Source organism: Oreochromis niloticus, linkage group LG19 (genome assembly GCF_001858045.2).
Source record: "Oreochromis niloticus isolate F11D_XX linkage group LG19, O_niloticus_UMD_NMBU, whole genome shotgun sequence".
NCBI lineage: Eukaryota > Metazoa > Chordata > Actinopteri > Cichliformes > Cichlidae > Oreochromis > Oreochromis niloticus.
In genome coordinates this window covers 15,067,615-15,089,965 of record NC_031983.2, presented here as the reverse complement: position 1 = coordinate 15,089,965, position 22,351 = coordinate 15,067,615, and the positions used below count along the sequence as shown (strand labels likewise).

At 41.8% G+C, this 22,351-nt stretch overlaps 1 protein-coding gene and 1 long non-coding RNA gene across 6 annotated transcripts in view; one reads left to right on the top strand and one right to left on the bottom strand.

Annotated features, from left to right (window-relative positions):
* The window catches only part of pacrg (PARK2 co-regulated), a 144,286-nt gene that overhangs the window by 90,913 nt on the left and 31,022 nt on the right, over nt 1–22,351 (top strand). Inside the window, exon 5 of one of the 5 annotated variants that reach the window (XM_005463970.4) lies at nt 408–632. The exons of the other annotated variants lie outside the window; for them this stretch is intronic. Within the exon in view, the coding sequence (XP_005464027.1) occupies nt 408–610 (203 nt within the window). The 3' untranslated portion in view covers nt 611–632. The remainder of the gene's footprint in view (nt 1–407; nt 633–22,351) is intronic. 5 annotated transcript variants of the gene reach the window in all.
* On the bottom strand, nt 440–954 carry LOC102077110 (uncharacterized). The gene is made up of 3 exons (XR_267861.4): nt 804–954; nt 657–717; nt 440–525 (listed from the first exon to the last, which is right to left on the bottom strand). It is a non-coding gene; the product is annotated as an uncharacterized LOC102077110 (long non-coding RNA).

The following is a 22,351-nucleotide window of genomic DNA, read 5'->3' as shown; positions in this document are numbered from 1 at the left end:
TCAACTATGATACTAAGAGAAAAGGCCACCTTGAGCAGAAACACAAGGAAATTAAATCCAGAGTCCCTTTTTTTTTCCCTCGGCTCATTTTAATAAGACAGAAGGCCAAGCGTATGCCTGTGTACTCAACCACCTGTGCTCCTGTCCACAATACAACATAATACTCCCATTTACTGCCACACCACTGCACTGTGGCGTGTATGATGTTGAAGTTAATTCCTGGGGATTCCCATTCACAAACATTTGCTTTATTTAATGACCTTTTCCAGCTGCTGTTGTGAAAAATTAATTCACTGCCACGCTTTCGTTGTGTACATAGCAACGCAATGGAGGAGCCGCGCTCGCACAAACACACAAAAACACACACATAAGCCCATGCCCCCACTATAATCCATCATCTTCCACAGGCACGGAGAGCTGCTTTTCCCCCAGTGGACGTCAGAACACACACCTCATCTTCAGCCCCGGGCTCCTCTTCCCACGTAGCCCCCCTCCAACTGGAGATATCTATCAAACCATCACATCCTGCCGAAACCCCTCCGCCATTACAATACGAGATGAATGGGAGAAACGGAGAGCCAAAAGAGAAATGGAAGAAGATATAGCATGAGTGAGCAAGAGATGAAATCCAGGTATACAGAGTTGCCTGTCCTTACCTGCTGCACTGTTAGCATGCTTCACAGCACATAATGACTTTTTTTTCTTTCTCTCCTGAAGCTTAAAAAAAGACACAAGGTTGAGGAAAATAGTAGAAATATAGTTTTATATTAATGCCGCCCACCCCCCCACCCCCTCCCGCCTACCTCTTTCTATCTCCCTCCACTCCAATACTCCTTGCGCCTGCGGATATGCCCACCTGGCTCTGTTAATTTCTATTGTCAGCAGGTCTGAGGCAGAGCAGCCAATCAGTTGCGAGCGTCAGCCCTTGGGCCTGCAGTCACTCCGCGGCTCCAATTTAAAGGTCAGCTGATAAGCAGCCAGATTCATGCATAATCTGGGCTGCTCCGCAGTCAGACAGGCAGACTGCTCAATGAGCATGCACACACACACATATCCACACCCAGCATACACAACTCATTCTCTTGGTCTGATCGACCCTCAGAAAACGAAGAAGAAGACGTATTTCACGTGTCCTTTCCCAGCCGGAATGAATGCCTGCCTCTATTGTTCCATCAAGCCACATAATGTACTTTTTTACTAATTGTTTGAGAGGAGCGTCTCAGAAAGAGCCCGGCTTTATGTTTGTTGATTTGTTCATCATTTTGTACATAGTGCCTTTTTTGCGATGTAAAGCACTTAGGGGAATTACGGGATCTTTGACAAAGCACCGAAGCTGGCAGTGCACTTGAAATGAAATAGAATTTGGCCTCGTTGCCCAGGCAGTTTGCTACTTTAACAAGCACCACTTCAGCTGCTGCTGAGGACGGCCAGCAGAACTCACATGCCCTCGTTCACCATCTTCTCAGTCCCACTGGTCAGCAGAGTTGCTTGATTGCTTACCTTTCTATTTCATATTTCCTTGACCTTAACCACCACCACAAAAGGTTTAATTGATTTATTCATTTTCAGGGATCTACATTTGTAACTTTTAAATTTGTTTTGTTTTGTTTGCTGAAAACTCAATTATATTTAGCAAAACATTAAATAAAGGAGGCTCTAAAGCGAGTTGCAACATTTGACCACCGACAGGTGTGAATTGGTGAGTTAGACCAAGACAGCTATTCTTAAAAGTAAGGGTGCTGCGGCCCAGTTAAAAACCAGCCAACCCAGTCTTAAATCATCACTTATATTAAAATACAGAGAAAGTGATACATTTCCTTAAAAATTGTATTTAGAAAAGACGAAAACAACTCAGGCTGTTGGCTATACGTTACTAATGCTACCAAGTCATATGCAAAGTGTTAAGACCAATGTGTGACCCACCTGCCACTAGGACACAAACTTCAAATTTAGTCAGAGCAATGAGTAATGAATAATATTACAAACTACCACCTGCAGTACCTTCGCGGTCCACCAGGGGAACCTGGCCTACACCTTGGGAATCACTGCAACAGAAGATGCAGAAAATGTTTTTAAGCTGATGGATGAAGTAGAATGGGTGTATTTCATTATAAAAAAAAAACATCCACAGTAATTCCCTTCCCTGTGGTTCCTAGGAGTAGCTAGTTCAGCAATCTTCACTAAAATTTAAATCTTGGATATTTATTGGACAAGAATTTAGGCTCTGGATGAGTCTTCTAAAAGCTGAATGTTGAGCTTTTAGACAGCTAAGATCGGGTTACTGAACACAGTAACTTCTGCTTTGTAGATGAATATGTAGGTACCGTATCCTTAGTGATGAAACATAAGTCTTCACTCTCAGTGGAGCTGCTCCTTTCATTCCCTCTAAATCCAAGAAGCACCCAATTACTTAATTGGATGAGTTATGAGGGTCCTTTCCTCACCCGATTCCCTCCCATCTCAATGAGATTAACACACTCTGTAATTAATGAATTTGGGGCACTTTGAAACGATTTGCAGGATTGTCCTGGCTCCGGGGGCCTGACATGTGTAACACAATTATCGAAACCAGACAAAAGAGTGAGATGAATAGGCCGGCATTAACTGTGTTTGCTAAAAACAGGTGATCGTTCCAGTCACAACCTGGATTAGACTCGTGGGCTGCTTTGTTGTCATTCAGATTAGAGTGCATGTGTGACGATGGCTCGCGTGTATTCATACGTATGAATCCGTGTCCTCGCATGAGAATTTTTTGGGCTTCCTGACTTGGTAGTGGCAAGCAGAGAGCTCTCCTCCAGCTTCTTCCCACATCATTGTGTTTGACATCTCCGCGGGCAGGCAGCGACAGAGTGCTGGTGTGTGTGCAGACATTTGTCCGGCCCGCTTTGGATCAGCGTTCGCACCCTGCGTCAGGTTGGCTGTCAGCTTTCATAAGCGCACCTCCACGAATGGGTCCGCCGCTTGAACGTGGAGAGAGAGAAAAAAAGCACAGTTTTGCAAAATAAATAACAAATGGCATTTCTACAGCCTCCTGATTTTGTTGTCTCCGGCAAGGACACTCATAATAAACAATGAATGAAATAGATTTTATCACCTGTGTCTGGATTCGTGTGATACACCCGCATTTCAAACAGGTCACTGTTTGCAAAGCGCTCGAGATTTTCAGGAGTCCCCACTGTGGCAGTCATATTACATCTGCGACTGTCATTTTTTGTCACCTCTGTCTTCTTTCACACAGAAGTTCCACTTTAATGCTGCCAGGAAGACCACTCAGTCACCCATAGTCATTCTCACTGAACCAAACAAAGCCAGCGTAATGCTGCCACAGTGTGCCCCCCCCAGCCCTACCCCTTTAGAGACCCACACCCCATTACTGCCCCTTCTGGGCATATTTCACTGACAGATATACCCCCTTATCTCGTCATATGCCAGTCAGTCTCTGCACTGCGTCTCAAACTGATGTGTTTGAACAACAGGCAAGCAACCACACCCCACATATTTTGCTCATACAGTCAATAACACAGCTTTTTTTTAATCATATTTCTATCATACAAATGTTTCAGAAAGCGTGATAGGAACACTGGAATTTTATTTACTCATACCATGTTGGTTCTATTTTATTCTGTTGTTTTTTAGTTTATTTTTTACATTGCACTGGTGACAGCTGTGGCCAACTTTCCTGTTGTCAGTCTGTCTGATCTGTCTGTCCATCTTATCCTCATTTACAGCTCGAGGGAACTTTTTTTCCAGTCTTTTTTTCATTATTTTTTTCATCAGCTGATTGAATTTTGAGGGTAAAATTCTTATGAATGGAAGGTCTCAGAAAGAACTGGACTGTTACATGTAGACTGATCGCTGTCCTAGACAGAATCAATGAAATGGTGAATTTGATGTTCAGCAGTCAAGATCATGGTTCACTCACAATTATTTTTTTTAGTTTTATCATAACTCCAGAATTCATTGTCCAATAATGCCTGGCACAGACTCCAATAAATGGCTTTGGAAAATGTGAACGACAGCACATGTTTTTGACTTTTAACTGTTTAATTTTTATATATTTTCTAGTTTTACAGCTTTTCATCCTGATAAAAGTATCCCTGCATGGCCATTCATACTGCACCAAAGTAATAAAATAATACAATTTAACAATTAAATGACAGAAAAAGTCCTGTATGTTCCACTATTTCTTTTAAAAGGCTGTTTTCTGTGAATTAACAAAAACCTTTTGATTTATAATTACAGAACAGTCCAAGCAATGTGCTCTCAAATCCTTTTATGTTGTTTTACACAATAATTTCTCACAATTTAAACTCAAAGAGTCACGCCGACAGATGTTTTTTTAATACAGGAACATTTCTTTATCAGGTAGAAAAACCTGATAAAGAAATGCTGCTTTTCCTTGCAATAATATATCGCAGGGATCAAATTTGCAGTTAAGCTTCGTTTCGTCTACAGAAAGGAGAGTTTCACTGGTTCTGCCCACTTAAGATCAAAGTGGGCTGTGTGTGGCCTGTCATGTAAAATAAGTTCCCTGACATAAACTGTCATCTGTAAGCTGCACGGTGTTAAAGACATACATTAAACAAATCTCTCAAATGTAGCACATGACTTCAGTATTCAGCTACGAGCTAACGGTGTGCTCAATAGAGTCACTTGAAATGTTTATCTCCATGGAATATGCTTCAAGCGCGTTGCCTTTTCAGTGCTGCAACATTGCTAATGGTTAAATTTCATTTAATAAAGGAAAGATTAATATTTAAATAGGCTGCTGGCGATGTACAGTATTATCATTTAGAATGCACATTGCACATTGTTTGCATAATTAATTCAGTGCAGCTTCATCTGTAAATAATATTGTTACCACACCAGTTGCACAGACACAGAAGACCATTATCAGGATATGTGTGTGTGCGTGCGTGCGAGTGCAATAGGGCACACTGTCACTGCTGCGCAAACAGTGAGAAAATTCCCACTTTAGTGCCTTATTTACTTTCAGGATCTGTTCTGTCACACAAGCGTGAGCGCAGGATACACACACACACATGCACACACACTTTCTGTGCCCTTCAAAGTCAATAGAGGGGATATAAACATCAACGTCTACGTCACACCGTCACGTGGAATGTAGAGTATGCCTGCTGCAGTCTGCTTGGGATCATATTTTATAGGCAGATTCTTGACCTCTGCGGTGAAAGTTTTGCACATGCCATGCACTTTCTAACATCTTCGCTTTGGAAACACAGGATCAAAAGATGTTGGGAGCATAAACAAAACACTGCTGTGGTGATTTATACAAATCCGGTACTCCTAGTTTTCTTTTCTGTGTATGTGTTGGTGATAAGGATGTAAGGTGGACCCTTCATCTAACACCTTGCAACAGTGGCCACATAATTAACTTTATCTCACCTTCACTACCAGCCAAGGCTTTAACATTATCTTTTATGCTCCGTGTTTGCTCCCAGTCCTCCTTTTCATAACCGAACTGATGCTTAGTTTTCGCTTTTTCCTTCAGTGTAGCCCAAGTGCTAAAAGCCTTGGCTTCTTTGTTCTCTCGTGCCGCCGCCCCCCGTAACGCTGCTCTACTGTTGACCCAAGCTAGATGAATTATTCACCTTGAGGTTTGTGGCAGTTCTTGTAACGTGCTGACCCGCCAACCCCTCTGCATGCCTGGGACACTTTACATTACTCCCAAAGGAGATGCACCCATGGTTCTCCTCCTCTCCCCTCAGCTTCTGGCTTCTCCACCACCTCCTCCCATCAAATATTTAGTCTGCGTGGATGGAGAGGCAAATCCCCAGACTCTCTCACCTCATTTCTCTACAAGCCTCAATGTTCTCCTTTACTGTGAACCACATCTATACTACACAGATGTGGTTCACGGTGCTTTGATAGCAAACTGTTTCAGTATCTTCCTCTCACCTTTTTCTTCAAAAATGTATTTTTCTTTCCTGGTTGCTTTAAAAAAAAGAATATATGGAAATATGCTGCTACACCAGGGACATTTTATCTTAAAGGTCCAGGGAAACTTACTATTTCCTCATTCAAGGTAACCCAGTGACCAATGACAAGTTAATAAGTTTCCATTTCAGCTAGTACTCTAAAGGTTTCACTTCAACAGAAGTGTACAAGGCTACTAAAAATACAGTATCTTTTAAGTAGTAGTAAAATTCATCCAGAGGAGAATCTGTTTTTCTCAAGAAAAAAAGTTCACAAAACAACAGTGACTCTGATGCAGGTGTAATCTGTGGTGGAGCCGATGCTTCTACACTCAGCTCACTGGAAAGAGGCAGCAGTAAAGAGCTGCAGACACAGGGTTAAATACACAAATCTACCCATAATCTTATGAATCATATGGAGTTAAATTTTAATTGTTTTTTTATTTTTAAGCTAGGCTAAAATATGTATGTAATATGACATCTGCTGGCCTGGGGGCGGAAGGGGGCTTTTATGTGAGAGGTGACTCTAAAATAACACAATTCTCACTTAAAGTTTTGAACACTTTTTCTTTTCTTTCGTTGTTTTCTGTAGTCTGAACTGGGTAGGGTTCATGGTCATTTGTGAGCTCACTCATCTTGGAGTTGCCTGGCAACCGCACCATGACAACGAGAGTCCCGGACGTCACTATAGGCGGTCAAGAAGTAGACAGCCACGTGAACTTCAAAGGCAGTGAAATACAGAAAAATGCTGCTACTGTTATCATTCACTCTTTGATTTAGAGTCTTTCTGTTAAGTTTGGCTAACCGTGAGACGGTTGTGGCTTATTTACGTATGCATGTGGTGTTTTACTTCTTATGTGACTCATCTAACTCTTCTCATCTAATGCCAAAACTATTATAGCATAACATGGTCCACAAAGATATTCTTTCAACTATTTCAACTCTGATTGTTGCTCATTTTATCGTTGAAATCCAATATTGGAGAAATCGGTGATTTGAAGCAAAAGTTTTAAGGCTATAGCTTACATATATATATTTTATATATGTGTGTGTGTGTTGCACGCAGGTGAGCAAACTCTGGAGTTGAGCCTGTGTTCAGAGCATGTGTGTTGGCCCCTACGGGGTCACAGTCACTCTCTTGTGTTTGTCACCATAGTCTTTGTTTCCCACAGGCCTGCTATTCTGGGAAGAGAAAGGTCATCTTCCCCTCGGATACTGGCACCTTAAGGATGCTCATAACTGCACACTGTCTCTGGTTTCTACAGAAGAAGTCAGCAGGTTCTCTGCTGATGATTTTTAGCCTCTTTGGTTTGTACTGTTTTATATTTGTACTTAAAGTAGAGAGTAGTGGAGGCAAATTTCCTATTACAGTAGGTATCCCTAATTATATATGGAGACTTCCATTTGTATAGCTGAAAAACTGAAGTGTTGAATGTTTGTTGTGTTTTCATTTAGGGTGCTGTGTATTTGCATCCATATATATGTGTGTGGGTGGCCGATGGCAAGCTGAAACAGATGCTGTAGGGTAATTTAAGGTAGACTGAGAACATCTGTGCTTATTGACTACTGAAGTATGCAGCAGTTGAAGCAGGGTCACTTACTCCCTTCTCTATTTATGTCTCCCTGTGTTTCCTGGACATATGAAGGCAAAGTGATGGGAAACTGATCCATGCAGGGACCCCTTCCCCTCACCCTCTATATATAACAAAGTGACGCCCCTATAGATTAACACGAGGCCTCCCCTCATTGGAAAGTACAGAGATTTAAAAAAACAACAACTTTGGCGTAGTATGAATTTCATCACCTGGCTCCATATGTGCGAAGAGATGGGACAGCTGCTTTTCAGCCATTGGAAAATAGCTACTAGGATACACACCTCCAGCTTTAGGGGCGAATAAGAGAGGAAACCGTATGTTGCTGAAGGTTATGTGAGACCATGCAAATTGACGCTCAGCTCTCTTGGTCACAAGAACGATGCTTTCAGCTTGAGAATTGTAGTCTGGCAGTTTAGTCGCTGATAAATGCAGGCAGCAATGCATTGATTGGAGCATTAAAGCGGGTGCGCCACCTTTTTCTCCAGAGTCTCCTGGAAACTCTCACGACATAGTGCCCTATCAAATGGGTGATGTGCATATTGATTAAGTCAGAGATACTTTAGAAGTCCTCACCAATAGGATATGTAAGAAAGGGGCTAGATTTCTTAATGAGTAATGCTGTCGGAGCAGCTATAGATGATTTAGATTAAACTGCCTGCTAGCAAGTATGATGTGCTCAGTATTTGTTTGTGAGTTTTAGTAAACAGAGACTTGGTTTCCCATGTGGCTGTGTGTATTCATACTGCTCAATGCAGCAGTCACCGCAGGGTGGGCTTTTATTAAAGAGTTGTAATGAGTGAGAGCCATCATAAGCCAGTTGCCTATTGATTACCTATAAAGAGCACTCGGTGGAGACGTGCTGTGATCCATAGATAATGCTTTGCACAGGGAGGCTCAACTTACCCTGGTTCCAAACCTCTGCATCACCACCCACATCTCAAATTTTGTTGAGCAATTCAAATGGATCTGGCAAACAGGTTGGAGAATGAGCCTTTGCAGGCAGGAGTACACAGCACAGTGGTAGTGAGCTGTGTCAGTTCAAGAGATTAAGCATACTTAGAACCAGGCGTTAGATATTTTTAAAGCATAATTGCTAATTATTTGCTAGTTTGTAGCTCATTTAACAGCACATAGTCATAGACCGGATATGGACTTGCTTACCCTGCAAACAGCAGTATACCTGCTAATGCTGCCTCAGTGCTGGAAAAAAAATGACGTCAAAGCAGCCAGACATGTCTTTCAGGGCAAAATCAAAACCTCCCACAGAAAGCAGCTAACAAGAAGGCAATCAGGCAGAATAATGGAGTGGTAACGAAATGGGCTTTCAATTTGAACATCAGTGCGGGCTCAGCTACCGCACCAATAAGACCTCAGCTTTGAAGTCGCGACAATAAGACGCACAGAGACTCGTGGGCATCCACATACACACAGAGCCAGGAACAACACACAGAATAAATACATTTATTCTTGTGTCAATAAAAAAAAAAGCAATATTACATGTGAATGTTGCTATGCTAATGTATTCTGAGGCCTACTGCTAACAAACAGATGATTGATTGGTGAGTCTGTGACATTGTGCTTGTCTGTTTATAAAACCGCTGCAAGCTTTGGCTTTGCGACAAAATAGAACCGAGCAAAGGACGACATCAGTCTGGGAATGAATCTAAACAAAGTTTCCTTCTTGAATTTTTATTAGAGCCTAAATTTAATTCATCTTAGACAACACACATAATGTCTTCCATATAATGTTGAACAGAGAGGCAATTTCATTAATGACTTTTTCTATTACCCTAGAAAATGTTTGCATAGGCCTAATGGTAAAAATGCTCCTCTGTTATTGGAACTGTCTATAATTGATTTGACTGTCTGTGATTTCCACATTATTTTTCCCCCTTTTTTATTTTCTTTTTTGTGTTTGTTTATCGCATTTGATAAATATTAGTTCTGTTAAAGGGTTTAATTAATGTATTACTAGCAATTACTACCAAAAGATGCTTCTGAGTATTTTTTATAATTGTAGTCCACCAGAATTTAGAGGCAAATATTGGAATATATCGTTTTTAGTGCTGTAGATCTTAATTGCTTTACATATTTTTGCTATTACACAATGACTAATAAAAATACAGTGCTAAAGATCATAGCTAAAAAAACTTTTTTTTATGTTTTTGCTAGTTTTCTTTTCTTTGCTTGTCTGACTAACTACAGTATGGGTCAGACCGCTGTGTCACTTTGAATTCTGAGAAATTTCTCATTGTTTATCTGTTTCACAAGGTTAATGAACCATTTTTACAGAACAATCAGTGGAGTGAGAAATAAGTGGCAGTTTAATCAATTGATAATATTATAAGTGGCTATATGCTGATTAAATCCTTTTTCCAAACGTGTCAGACCTAAGGTGAAAGGGGTGTGGCCTTTCCCAAACAATTTAGCTTTTGGGCCTCATTTATAATATAACTGTGCGGCAGATTGTGAAGCATATGAGTATATTGCATAATGCCCAGTTATGAGAATTATAACCATTGCTATAATATCTTAACCACCCTCTTAAACATATAGTTCTCTAACTAAGAGCAGGGTCTCTGTGGGTTTGTGTGTGTGTGATTGCTGCATGATGCTGAAACCTGTAAGAAAGACAGCTGCGTCCGCCCCTTATACACAGACTCCAAGAGTGATCTCTGCTGGAGAGGGAACAGTAAAAATGCATCATAATTTCTCAGTAATGACAGCGGAGCTGATAATGTCAGAGCTTATCAATATGAGCCTTTGTGTTTTAGCCCCAGTGCTTGTTTAATGCTGGGTTTCGGTACCCATCCCTAATCTGAGCTGATTGCTCTCAGTGGAGAAAAATATGGAGTATTCATTTTGCAGGGGGGGAAAGCAAATGAGGAAAGAGGAGAGCGATGTTGTATTGAGACCAAGTGTAAACTGGCAAGATTCAATAGAAATTTTCTTAGAATAACAGCACTGTCAGTTGAAATCATAACACAATCTCTCTTGTTGTGAGTATTAAGTAAAACCATGCCCCGTAGCAGATTTGCTGCCAGACTCAATCAACTATTGTTTGATGTTCTCCAAACTAATGTTGTGGCAAACCCGGGGCTTAAAAGATTTAGGCTGGCTTGTGCAAAACTACATGTAAGGTACAGAAGGCTTACGCTGCAGCATCCACTGTTTTGTCTCTTAGCTATAAGAGAGCCGGAGGTGAAATATGTGCTCTACATCCCCATGACCTTTCACACAAAATAAATCCCCAATCAAAAAAATAAATCCAAACTTGCAAATGGTGTCTTAACTGTTTGGTAACCATGGTAATTAAGGTTAGGACCTGATTTAGAACAATTACAGATGAGTGAAGAATTAGCTATGATACCGTCATTTCAATGGCATTGACACTGCTACGTTTGCCAGTTACTATAGGGGATTAATGGGGAGAGAAGGCATGGTAGTGGAGCTGGAATGGACAGAAAACACAGACTATGTGTAAGTACAGCTACATGCACACATCCCCCTGGGGCTGGAGGCCGGGTGGTGAGATTGCAGAGTCACCCCATCACTAGTGATCCATGCACACAAGCCAGCACCCTCTTGACAAAACACACAGAGCAAGTATTGTTGCCACACACAGAGACATACACACACATGCCTCAGACAGTTCATTTCAATGCAAATAAGTCCTCACCCCTCTTCTGGGAGGAGTTCTTGGCAGACTGCATTTTCTCTTCTCTATCATAAGGAAGATCTAGATTGTATAGTGAGCTCTCGGGCAGAACCAAACAGCTATGAGTACATATAGTGCATCGCCTGCTTGAACTGATTTTCTGAGTTTTATGTTAAGTAGAAAGGACTTTTTTATCCTGCACTTTGTTCATGGAGAAAGATGCAGCCATGCTCACGCAGTGAAGGATGTGTATTTACAGTGTCTTAAATGCGCAGTGTAGCTTTTAATTGTTTGGCATCACAGAGTTGCTGTATTGTTATGCTGATGTATGGTCCACTCTGCACTGTATGCCTGCAGCATTAAAGATGAAGCTACATTCTTCCGCCCTCCCAGCGGGCCTTTGTCCTCAAAAGAATGGAAGCTCCTCGCTTCATCGGATAGATTACAGCCAATTAAATGTGTCCGTTATCACCCATTAATTACCGCCACCACTTCTGCTAGAAATAGGCCTGACCAAGCAACGGCCGTGGACGTGAAATTGACCCAAATACATCAAGATGAGTTTCCATTTTTTACCTCTTTAATCAGCTCTCATCAACAGAGACCTATCATTGAACCAAGTCATCTTTCACATTGATTTGCAGTTAAATGAGTTTTGCTGGGTTAGCATGCCTGCAGTACATGTATGTGCTTATGTTAGCAAACGAACATGGACGTATGCATGTGTTTGGGCATATATGTGCATTTGTGTTTGCACGCCGCTACGTGTGCTTGTGTGTTTTTTGCATACACAGCACGTGCATGTGCTGCGTGTTGGGTATTTGAGGTCAAAGCTGATGGACTGGGCTTCCTGAGAGACATGCAGCGGCCCTGAAGGATTGACACTCTATGACACCTCTCTCCGTCTGCCTGATTAGTCACCTCTTTGATGTAGCAGCCTATATTAAGGCTCTTAAGTAGAAGACAGCCTGACACTTGCTAGCTGAATAGGGCTCATAATACATAATACTGAAACACCATCTTCCATCATATGCCAAGCTTCAACACTTTTTTTACTTCACTATTGCTATTTTTGTGTTGCAGATTGTTGGACTGTTGTCACTCCTGCATGTGGATTCTTAGAAAATCTGTAAAATTTCAGGGAATCATAGCAAAATACATACTTCCTGTCCATCTACTTTTTTCATTTCTCCTCCCCTCTCTCTCTTTCTCACTCTCTCTCTCTCCCCCTGGTACTATCTTCTTTACAAGCTCAGGGGAGCCGACAGCTGCCCTCTAACCCTGAAATCAGGCATTAGAGGAACAGCCTGACAATTAGTCTGCTATTGCCTCACTGGGATGGGATCAGAATAACAAGACAAAGAGCAAAAGAGAGGAAGATAGACAGGTTTAAGATAAATTCCTGCCTTGGGAACATTTAAAGACACCTATTAAGGGTTTTCCTTTTTTCCCCAAAGTGGTGCATTATCATGACCTTAGCAGTATGTGACATTTTATTTCACATGCTTCATTTTCACCTACTGGGAAAATATGCAATGCTATACTGTCCCTACAGCAAGCTAATGCGATTATTTCAGTTGTTTATGGAGCCATATATATTCCAGAAAAGCAGGGTAAGATAAAAGAAGTTGATGGGAGACAGCTAGTGACAGCTTCTTCTCCAAACGGGCATCAAATTGGTTTTCTTTTCAGCTAATGTTAGTTAATTATTGCTAGCTTTTCTGCTAACAGTACCCAGTTTCCAGACATGTCTTGTAGCAAAACACTCTGTATAAGATCCAGTGCTGATGTGGCTAATAATCTAGCTTATCATTTCCAAATTACGTCATCAGTCACAAACTAATCCACATAGAACTATGTAGTAGTTAGCAATAATGCTGGCATGTAGATAACTGGAAATATAAATTGAACGGCTTACCATTTTACATCATGAGGTAAAGCCTAGAGTTGAGGCTTTTCCTCATCAGTTGAGGACCACCTAGCAACCACCAGTCACTACAGAAAAGGAGTATTCCCTGACCAGTTGCGAGTCATTGCTGAAAGCTATTTCTAACGCAAGGTATCTAAGAGAGGTATACGGTGCTACCCAGACAACATTCTTGCGACTGCTTTGTTCGTGAGCAGATTGCCACAGTCCCATGCTGTTTATATTGAAGATGGCAAGTGGTTTGTAAACACTTGCTAAGTGGTAATGAATAACAACACAAGGTATTTTTTAGAAAATACAAAGTAAATACAAACTTAACTGTCCATTTCTTTAAAAAAAAAAAACATAAAATATGTATGCTGTACAATCATTCACCCCGGAGAAAGAGCAGTTCAAAGAAATCATTAAAAGCTCAAAATTACCATGACAGTCCTACCCTTGATGACGGGTATGGTGTATGTAAAACTCGGACCACAAATGTATCTACGTTTGTTGAAACTGTGTGCAGTTCCAATAGGATAATTCAGCTAAACCATTAAATGCTTTCTTCTTCTTCACAAACGCATACACTTTACTCTGAAAGTAACGTTTTTCAACATATGGACTGTTAAAAGAGCAACGTGAGAGATGAGATAAGTGATGGAGTGAAAAATGGCAGAAAGTTTCGACCTCCTGCTACACATGTGAAAAAAGTAACTTTATATGAACGTGTGTGTGTGTGTGTGTGTGTGTGTGTGTGTGTGTGTGTGTGTGTGTGTGTGCATGTGTTTAAGCGATCAAACTTCCTTGCAGCTCCGTCAGCTCCACGGTTGTAGAAAACATTTTACAAGATCAAAGCATTTAACACTCCCGAGCCCTGGGCACCAGCCAGCTTCCTCCCAACCCATTTCTTCACACACACGCACACACTTACATACACAAACACACACACAGACATACTAGGACATGTACTAGTTCATCCAGCCTTTACCCCTGCACATCTCAGGGGATTTTATAACACTGAAGTCACCCAAACATTCCACCTGGAAACGACCGCCACCAGGTTCTGAGATAAGCTGAACATAGTCGAAGCCCCTCAGCTCTCATCTCCTGAGCGGCAGCCACACCAGCAGCAGAGTGGTATCAGCTCGACCGCAGCAGTCACGCTCCCTCCCTCTCTCCCGTCTTCCCTATCTCCCCCCCCTCCCCTCCAGGTGCTCTTTGACAGAAATAATTGAGGTGGGGAGGTGGTGGGAGGTTAATGAAGCACTCCCAACACACAGCTGACCTTTCCCCAGCCCCTGCGCAAATCATCGCAGCACAGTTTTTTGGACATTTTTAAATGAAAGCCTTTAAATAATTTATCTAACTATAGTTCCCGCAAGGCCCTTCATTAGAGGTTGGCCGTGACATTTTCCTCCTCCTCCTCCCTCCCTCCCCCCCATCCTCTCATACTTACCGCCTCACATCCAGTCCAAGAATATCACTGTTGATTTCTCTCGCCTTTGTCTCTCTTCTTCCGCTGTCATCTCTTTCTTGGTCTCGGTGTCTTTTCCTCCTTGCCTCTCTTCCCTTCCCTCTCCGTTTCTCCCTGTTTGACATTAGCCGCATTAAAGATTGAGATCTCTGGTGTGCTCCACGCATGGCTGTGAAATGACAGCCGGGCGTCAAGACACGAGATGTGATTTTTGCCGTGGTGGAATGGAAATGGAGCACATTTAATCCTTAAATGTGTCGCGGGCCAACTGACAGTCAAATAGATTGCGAGGAGGAAACAACGGGAAACCTGAAAACTGATGAATCATTCGATCAAGTACTAAACTAAACGTGCACATTAACAAGTTTGCTCCTGTTTTGTTACCTGTGTGAGTTTTGTTATATAATTGAGTAGCTGGCGTTACTTAAAGAGGACCGACTCTGCCATTAAGACAGACAGACGGGCAGACTTAACCTTTATGCCTTTACTTTACTTTGTCTCCACAAGAAACAGGATGGATGGCATTGATTTCTGCTTTATACTTGATTGTGCTGAAGACAGATTTGTAAAAACCTAGGTGCTACGAATGGGTGAGAATACAGGTGCAGTTACCAGGGAGGGAATCAAAGATATTAATTAACAAACTCCTGTGGAAACAGATGGACGTATAAGTGCGCCTGAATCAAACACAACAATAACAAAGTCACCCTCTCTGTCTGGTGCATTGGTGTGAAAGACAAATATCTAGATCAAATATATATTAAGTGAAGAGCACTGTCGTATTACAAGAAATACAATTCGTCAGGTCTGTTTTGCTGATGAAACTGAGAAAAATGAGATGTGACAAGCATTTGAGTTATACAATATTGATATTAGTGGAAATGTTATCAGATACAATGTGTGAGACAGTGCAGAAACCCAGGCTTCCCAGGGGACGAGCAGTAGTAAGGCAATATCCTCAGACACTCACACAGCTTGAAAGGCTTCTGTATAGCTGTAGGCAGTTTTCAAAAAAAAAAAAAAGGAAAAGATCCCAGCAAGTCATTTAAGCAGACCTCAAAGAGTAAGTGTTATTTAACCTTTTTGGTAGCCAACACAACTATAACCAAGGCAGAACCCCAAGCAAATCAGCAAAGCATCGGGGTTTTCCTCTTAAAACAATATATAAATAAAATGTAATCTTTTTCTTAAGTAGTGTTTATTTATTCAGAGTTAAGTAAGGTTGCACAGCTCCCACCCCCACCATGAAAAAAAACCTGAGCGCATTCAGCAGTTTGACAGTCTTAAGGCTGCCTCTGCTCTGCACACAGAGAAAAATATTCCTATTAAAAACACATTTGTTAGTTTGACAAAATGCACATTGCGTCTGGAAATGCAAATACAGAAACGCTATCCCTCTTGGTTCAAGAGATGTGTTAGTCTGGCAGGAATAGACAAGTCCGGTGACTAATTTGTGCGTTCCTCCATCTGGCGCGCCGGCATTACTGAGGTGGCAAGTCATAGCGACAGTGTCTACTGCTGCCAGTGACAGGCAGTCAGAATAATGATGTTAGCCAGTGGCCCGGTTACTGCTTGTGATGCTGGCTCTGGGTTGCCTTGGTTAGAGCAGGTAATGTTTTAACAGAAAATAACACCACAGTAGGTTGATTGAGTTACTCTGTAGCACTTAAGAGCATCTTAGGTAAGGTAAGATGCTGGTAAAGGGTGGACGACATAGCCTCAAAGTTATATAACGATATTTATTTATGATTGTGATATTTATGACAATATGGAAAATAAAATACAGAGAGATACACAGTGATTGTAACTTGCAGGCAGCAGCGATTGTCGCTGATGACAGACTGTCTAATTCGAAATGTGAATCAATTGAAACAAGGTGCCAGCAGCAGCTTTATAAGACAATAGCAGTGACTCACCATTGTATACAGTGACAGTGACACAGCACATGACATGTTAGGCCTAGATAGTGTTTTCCATGGAAATTTAAACTACAAGTATAAAATAACTGCCTAACACTTGAGTTTAATGATAACTAAAGTAATTTAACCTTGAAACTCTTCAGGAGCTGAACAATATTTGCCACATAATAAGGATATTTTCTACCTGGGATACTTTATCTTGGGTCAAGCTTTTTAACCATCTTCTTAAAGCCCTTCTTAACCACCATGTAACTGCTCAGGTCTTTCCATTTCCTTATTGTGCTTTGAGTGCTCTAATTGAGCACTCAAAGCGCTTTATAAAGCATGTTAAAATTCACAGACACATTCATACAAGCACTTTTTTTCTGTCTGTAATTGCTGTCTTTCTGACATTTGTACACATTCACTCTCTGATGAATGCATCGCGAGCAACTCAGGGTTTAGCATCTTGCCCAAGGATGCTTTGAACCACTAACCTGCTGATCATTAGATGATTTGCTCTACTTCCTAAGACACAATCATTTATATATCATGATACGACATTGTTATTACTATTGGTATTATCACGGGTTGGTATGATAGAGTTAGAGGTTACTTTTGGTACTTAGGTAAAAGAAAAAGAGAGTTTCCACTCCACTCCTACTATATAAATCCAGACTGGTGCAGTGATGCTATCTTAAAATAAACATGTGATTAGATTTGTGGTGTCAGTTTACCCCACAGAATAAACAGAGCACAGAGAGCTGTTTTAGCTGCTTCCTGATCAAAGACGGTTCTTTTAGCTTCGTTTTAACAGTCAAAAGCTAATCAGTGAAGTATCTGTCTTGCTGGTATCAGTCTTGAAACAAAAATCACCCACATTTAAAAATGTTTGCATCTTTTCCATTGCTGTGTTTCATGGATGCAGCTGGCCGTGAAGGAACATAGTATTTCCATTCTGAGTCAAACATATAGAGCTTTGATTGTTCCATTTGTTACTGTTGTTGTGTTTATGCACTTAATATAAAACTATTGGCAATAAAAACGACTTCAGTTTCGCTTCAACTTAATGGCAAAATAACTTTCTGCTTATTTTCTGAACAACCTTCCGCTAGAAAAACATTAAATTTTTGGTATTCGGTATTTTGTCCGACTTTGCGATTGCATTAGATTCCCTAATTGTAATTCTCTCTCACCATGCTCATTAGATCATTTGACAACAACACCATGAATCTTTTACTCACGTCATTAGTCAGGATGTGTTTTCACTCCTATAATAAATCTGTTTCTTTGCCACTGCAGTTCCCTCTTTCTCACTCTTGCTCTCTTGCTATATCAGAAGTTCTTTATTACCTGGAAACAAGAGCAGATTTATGCCTTTGTCTGGGACAGAGGTAGGTATGGTTTACAGGGTGAGTGGTGAGGGATGAGTTGTGTGCAGGATTAGTTTTCAGGCCAGAGGAGAGGAGAGGGTTATCTGCCAGTCTCTTACCTTGTGCTGTAGTGGATGCAGGCTGAGATATTAGGGAAGGACTGCTTCATTAACTCTCAGGGACCACGGCTATGTGGTCTCGCTGTGGCTGTCTGTGTTGCTCACCTTGGAAGACTGCTGCTCTTGCTCTTTTTTTTCTCTTGCTCTCAGTTGTGTCTGGCCCTTTCTGGTCCCCCTTTAAGGCCAGGATTTGCATTAATAACAGGGGGTGCTAGGCAAGATGTATTGGATAGATGTGTAAATTTCACTTACATAAAGATGGATGGCTTAATCTACCAACAGGAAGACATTTATAAGTAATAACTCGGGCAACTTTCCACATGACATTGTGGTTTTAAATGACACGATGACGTTAGGATGTGTGTATTACAGAATAAAGGCAAGTGAGACGGTCCATTTAGACTCCTCTAATGCGCTTAAATCCAGACTATAACACCCAAGACTAAAGCATGAAAAGAAAGTTATTTGTACCACTATTTTACAAAAATAACAATGTCTCAGTGTTTTTATTGTTTTAACAGAGGTAGGTTAATGTTTTCACCTTGCAGACTTTAATATTTTCCCGTGGCTGCGTGATTGCATTTTGATGATCTCCTGTGTCGTGTGCCAGGCGATACGCTTTGCTTGTTTCAGCGGGTCATGCTGTATTTCAGAGAGAGCAAAGGGCGAAATGCGGCGTTCGTTTCTGCCTCAAACGCATTGCTTCACCGTTCTGCTTTCAAGATCTAAGCATTTTGAGTGTAGGAGTTTTTGCATCCTATTTTTCTCCTGGTACAGAAATGCAGGCACACACACAGACACACACACCCAGGACTATCACAGTAAGTGATTGGATGTTAACCAGTCTGGAATAAAACAGATGGAAGGGCTGTGCTACAGCACCAAACACAGGAAATGGATTTATTCAGCCCACCCTCCTCCTGTTTTCCCATAATCCTTTACTGTCTTCTGGCCTCCCACCATTACACACTGACATACAATGATACACTGATCATCCACAACATTAAAAGTGCTGACAGGTAAAGGGGATAACATTAATCATCTCATTACAATGCAACATTTGCTGTGAAACCTTTAGTCCCGTCATTAAGGTGACACACACCACCCACGTAAATGTTTTTGCTGACACCCGCAGAGGTCCCGTGTCTGTGCCCTGCTGGGTCGGAGCTGTTTTGGCGACATGAGCTGCATCTACACAATATCAAGCAAACGTTTTAGCAGTGTAGCTGATCTTTGTGCATTTAACAATTTCACCACTGTATCAAATGTACATTCATTATACGTTTTTTTACAGATTTCCCCACTATGAAGACGTTGATATTGAAAGAGATTGGAAAGGGATTTGAAATAATCCTTTCATTCATGGGCCAACATCACTGTTTCTGCAAGAATAATGTTTAATTAGCGCCATAACCATGTTTTCTGTCCCGCCTTTTCAATTTGAAACCGGGTGTAATGTAAATTAGGAGAAATACATTACAAGACATTACTCAGACTCTACATCACAGGAAGCCAGGCGATGATCAGTGAGCAGCAGTACGGCTTCATGCCGAAAAAGAGCGCTGCAGATGTGATGTTTGCTTTGAGAGTGTTGATGGAGAAGTATAGAGGAGGTCAGAACGAGTTGCACTGTGTCTTTGTAGCTCTAAAGAAAGCAAATAATAGAGTGCCAAGATCTGTGGTACTGCGTGAGGAGTATATGAGGATGGTTGGGGACTTGTATGAGGAAAGTGAGACAGTGGTAGGCTTGTGGTAGGTCCCTGGGCTCAAGGTGGGGGATCTGCCCTGACCCACTTCTTGTTTGCCGTGGTGATGGATAGTCTGACAGATGAGGTCAGAGGTCAGGTAGGATGTTGATGTTTGCAGAGGACATTATGATCTGTAGTGAGACTACGTAGCAGGTTGTGGAAAGGTAAACATGCAAGAAGAAGAAGGTAGATGAGTTTAAGTACCTGGGGTCAACCATCCAAAGTGATGGAAAGTGCACAAGAGAGGTGAAGAAGAGAGTGCAAGCAAGGTGGAGTTGGTGGAGATGAGTGTCAGGGGTGATTTGTGACTGAAGGACAGCAGCAAGAGTGAAACGGAAGGCTTTCAAGAGGGTAGTCAGACCTGCTATGATGTATGGTTTGGATGCAGTGGAACTGACCAAGAGATAGGAGACAGAGCTAAAGTTGTTAACGTTTTATGCAGGAATGAGCAGAATGGACAGGATTAGAAACGACTAGCTGAGTGGTTTGGAGACAAAGTTAAAGAGGCAGGGCTGAGATGGTTTGGAGATGTGCAGAGCAGGAATAGTGGATTTTTTGTACAAAGGATGTTTAAGAGCTGCCAGGAAAAGAGGAAAACGTCAGAGAAGGTTCATGGATGTAGTGAAGGAGGACATGGAGGAAAATGACGAGAGAAGCACCAAAAACACAGCCATGTTTCTTTTTCTGAAGTTGTCTTTATCTGCAAATACTTTCTGGCTGTGAAGCCCACTTTGCTCACTAAAAACAAAAAGAAAAAAATGTTAATACTTCTTACCTCAGTCCACCAGAAATAACACCTATATCCTTAACCCATAATGCATTTGGCGTAGTTATGGCTGACTTTGCGGGTCAAACATTTAGGATTTATAAAACAATCCATCTGTTTTACAGACTAATTTAACAAGAGAGCACATTTTAGGCTTATTAAGGCCCCCGAGTTGAAATAGGCTTCCTTTTAATGGAAATATCAAATCTGAGGATGGCTGAAATGCGCAACTGAAATTCTTGAGTGTAATTCAGTTGGTGCAGCTGTTGCAGTGCTTAATCAATGTACCTCGCCTTTCCCCCTCTGCTTTCTGCATATCAGCGCAACTTCCACAGAACTAATTGTGGAGATGCTTAATGGAGATGTCTGGCTGCAGCAGCAGACTGCCGACCATAAGAACGTGAGCTTTTATGTTAAAAGCTGCTGCTCCTTTCCACACCATCACAGAAGAGTAAAAAAAAAGGTTGCACTGATTTTGTGTACATGCTGGCGATTACTGCATGCATGCGCCTGTTTGAGCATCTGCTTGTTTATTTATCTGTGCCTACAATCCTGTCTTCAGATAACTTATTCACCCCTCCAGCTACTTGTTCCTTTTGCACAGTGACAGCCTTACACATCAGTGCTGTTGCCTTCTTTATTGTTGTTGCCACTCGCATTAATAATTCGCTTTTTTGTTAACCGGCTGATGTAAAGTGGGCTAATCCCTTTATGAGGGGAGAGAGTGAGGCTGAATTTGTCAGCGAGTGTTTGTTAATGAATCGAGCTTGTATCATCGGTATGCACAATGTGTTTTTGTGTAATGTGCAGGCGGGTGTGTGCGTTTTGTCTGGGAGGGGAGCAGGGCTAATTTCCACCCTGCTAGGGTCCTGGAGGACTAAGCTGCTTTTGACCTGATAAGCTCATTAGAATTCCACACTAATTACAACAGGCCCTGTTTGGCTGTCACCAGATGAGAACAACAGGTCCCGACCATATCAGCCTATCTTAGAGTGAGAGTAAAGTAGTGGAATAGAGGAAAGTGAGTACTGAGGCTTGTGAAGAGGAAGAGGAAGAAATGAGAAGAGGTGCTAGAAAGACTAAGAGAAAGGGAGATTAATCGTTCAGTGGTCCAGGTAAAACCGATTAAGAAAATTTGTCAAGACTAGTACAAAGACCAGTAAGCATTCTTAGCAGAGAATCATATAACCTTGATGCAAACAAAGGAAGACAGCGGCAGGAGGAAGAGGGAGAGACAGGTGGGAAAGAACAAGAGAGAAAGATTGTAAATTAGCCGGGCCGCCGCTGAGCGTTTTCTCCGACTTGTCGAGGCTAAACTGAGGGCAGCAGGGAGTGGGGCCCGATATGTCAGAATCTCCCTGGCAACCAATCCTTCAGCCTCCCCCACCCCTACATGCACAAACACACACACACACATACACACTCTCTGTGCCCGTAGCACCCTGTAGAGGCTGGGCTTTGGGTGTTGTTTGCATCCAGGCCCAGATTAAATCTGAAGCAGGGCTTCTTCTCTCGCTGCCTTTTACACATGCTGAAATGCAGACATGGCTTTCTTTTTACACTTTTACACTTTCTATTCCTCCTTCGTCACCTCCCTCCTGCCATTCAGTCTGCCTCGCTCAGCCTTTCATACGCTCCCCCACCACCATCACCACCAAAAAAATCGTATTTCTCGCGCTGTCTTTCTCTTGTAACTCAGGACTCAGTGCCTGCAGTCAAAAGGATCACTTGTCTCTATTCAATGTGTGTCTATTGTGTCTGTGTGCGCACTTGCATGTGTTCAGATGTGTGCATTAACGTATCTGTCTGTTTGAGCGTGGGATGTGCTGGGGAGGGGGAGCTGGGTGAAAGCACTCACAGGGGACCGTCAGCCTC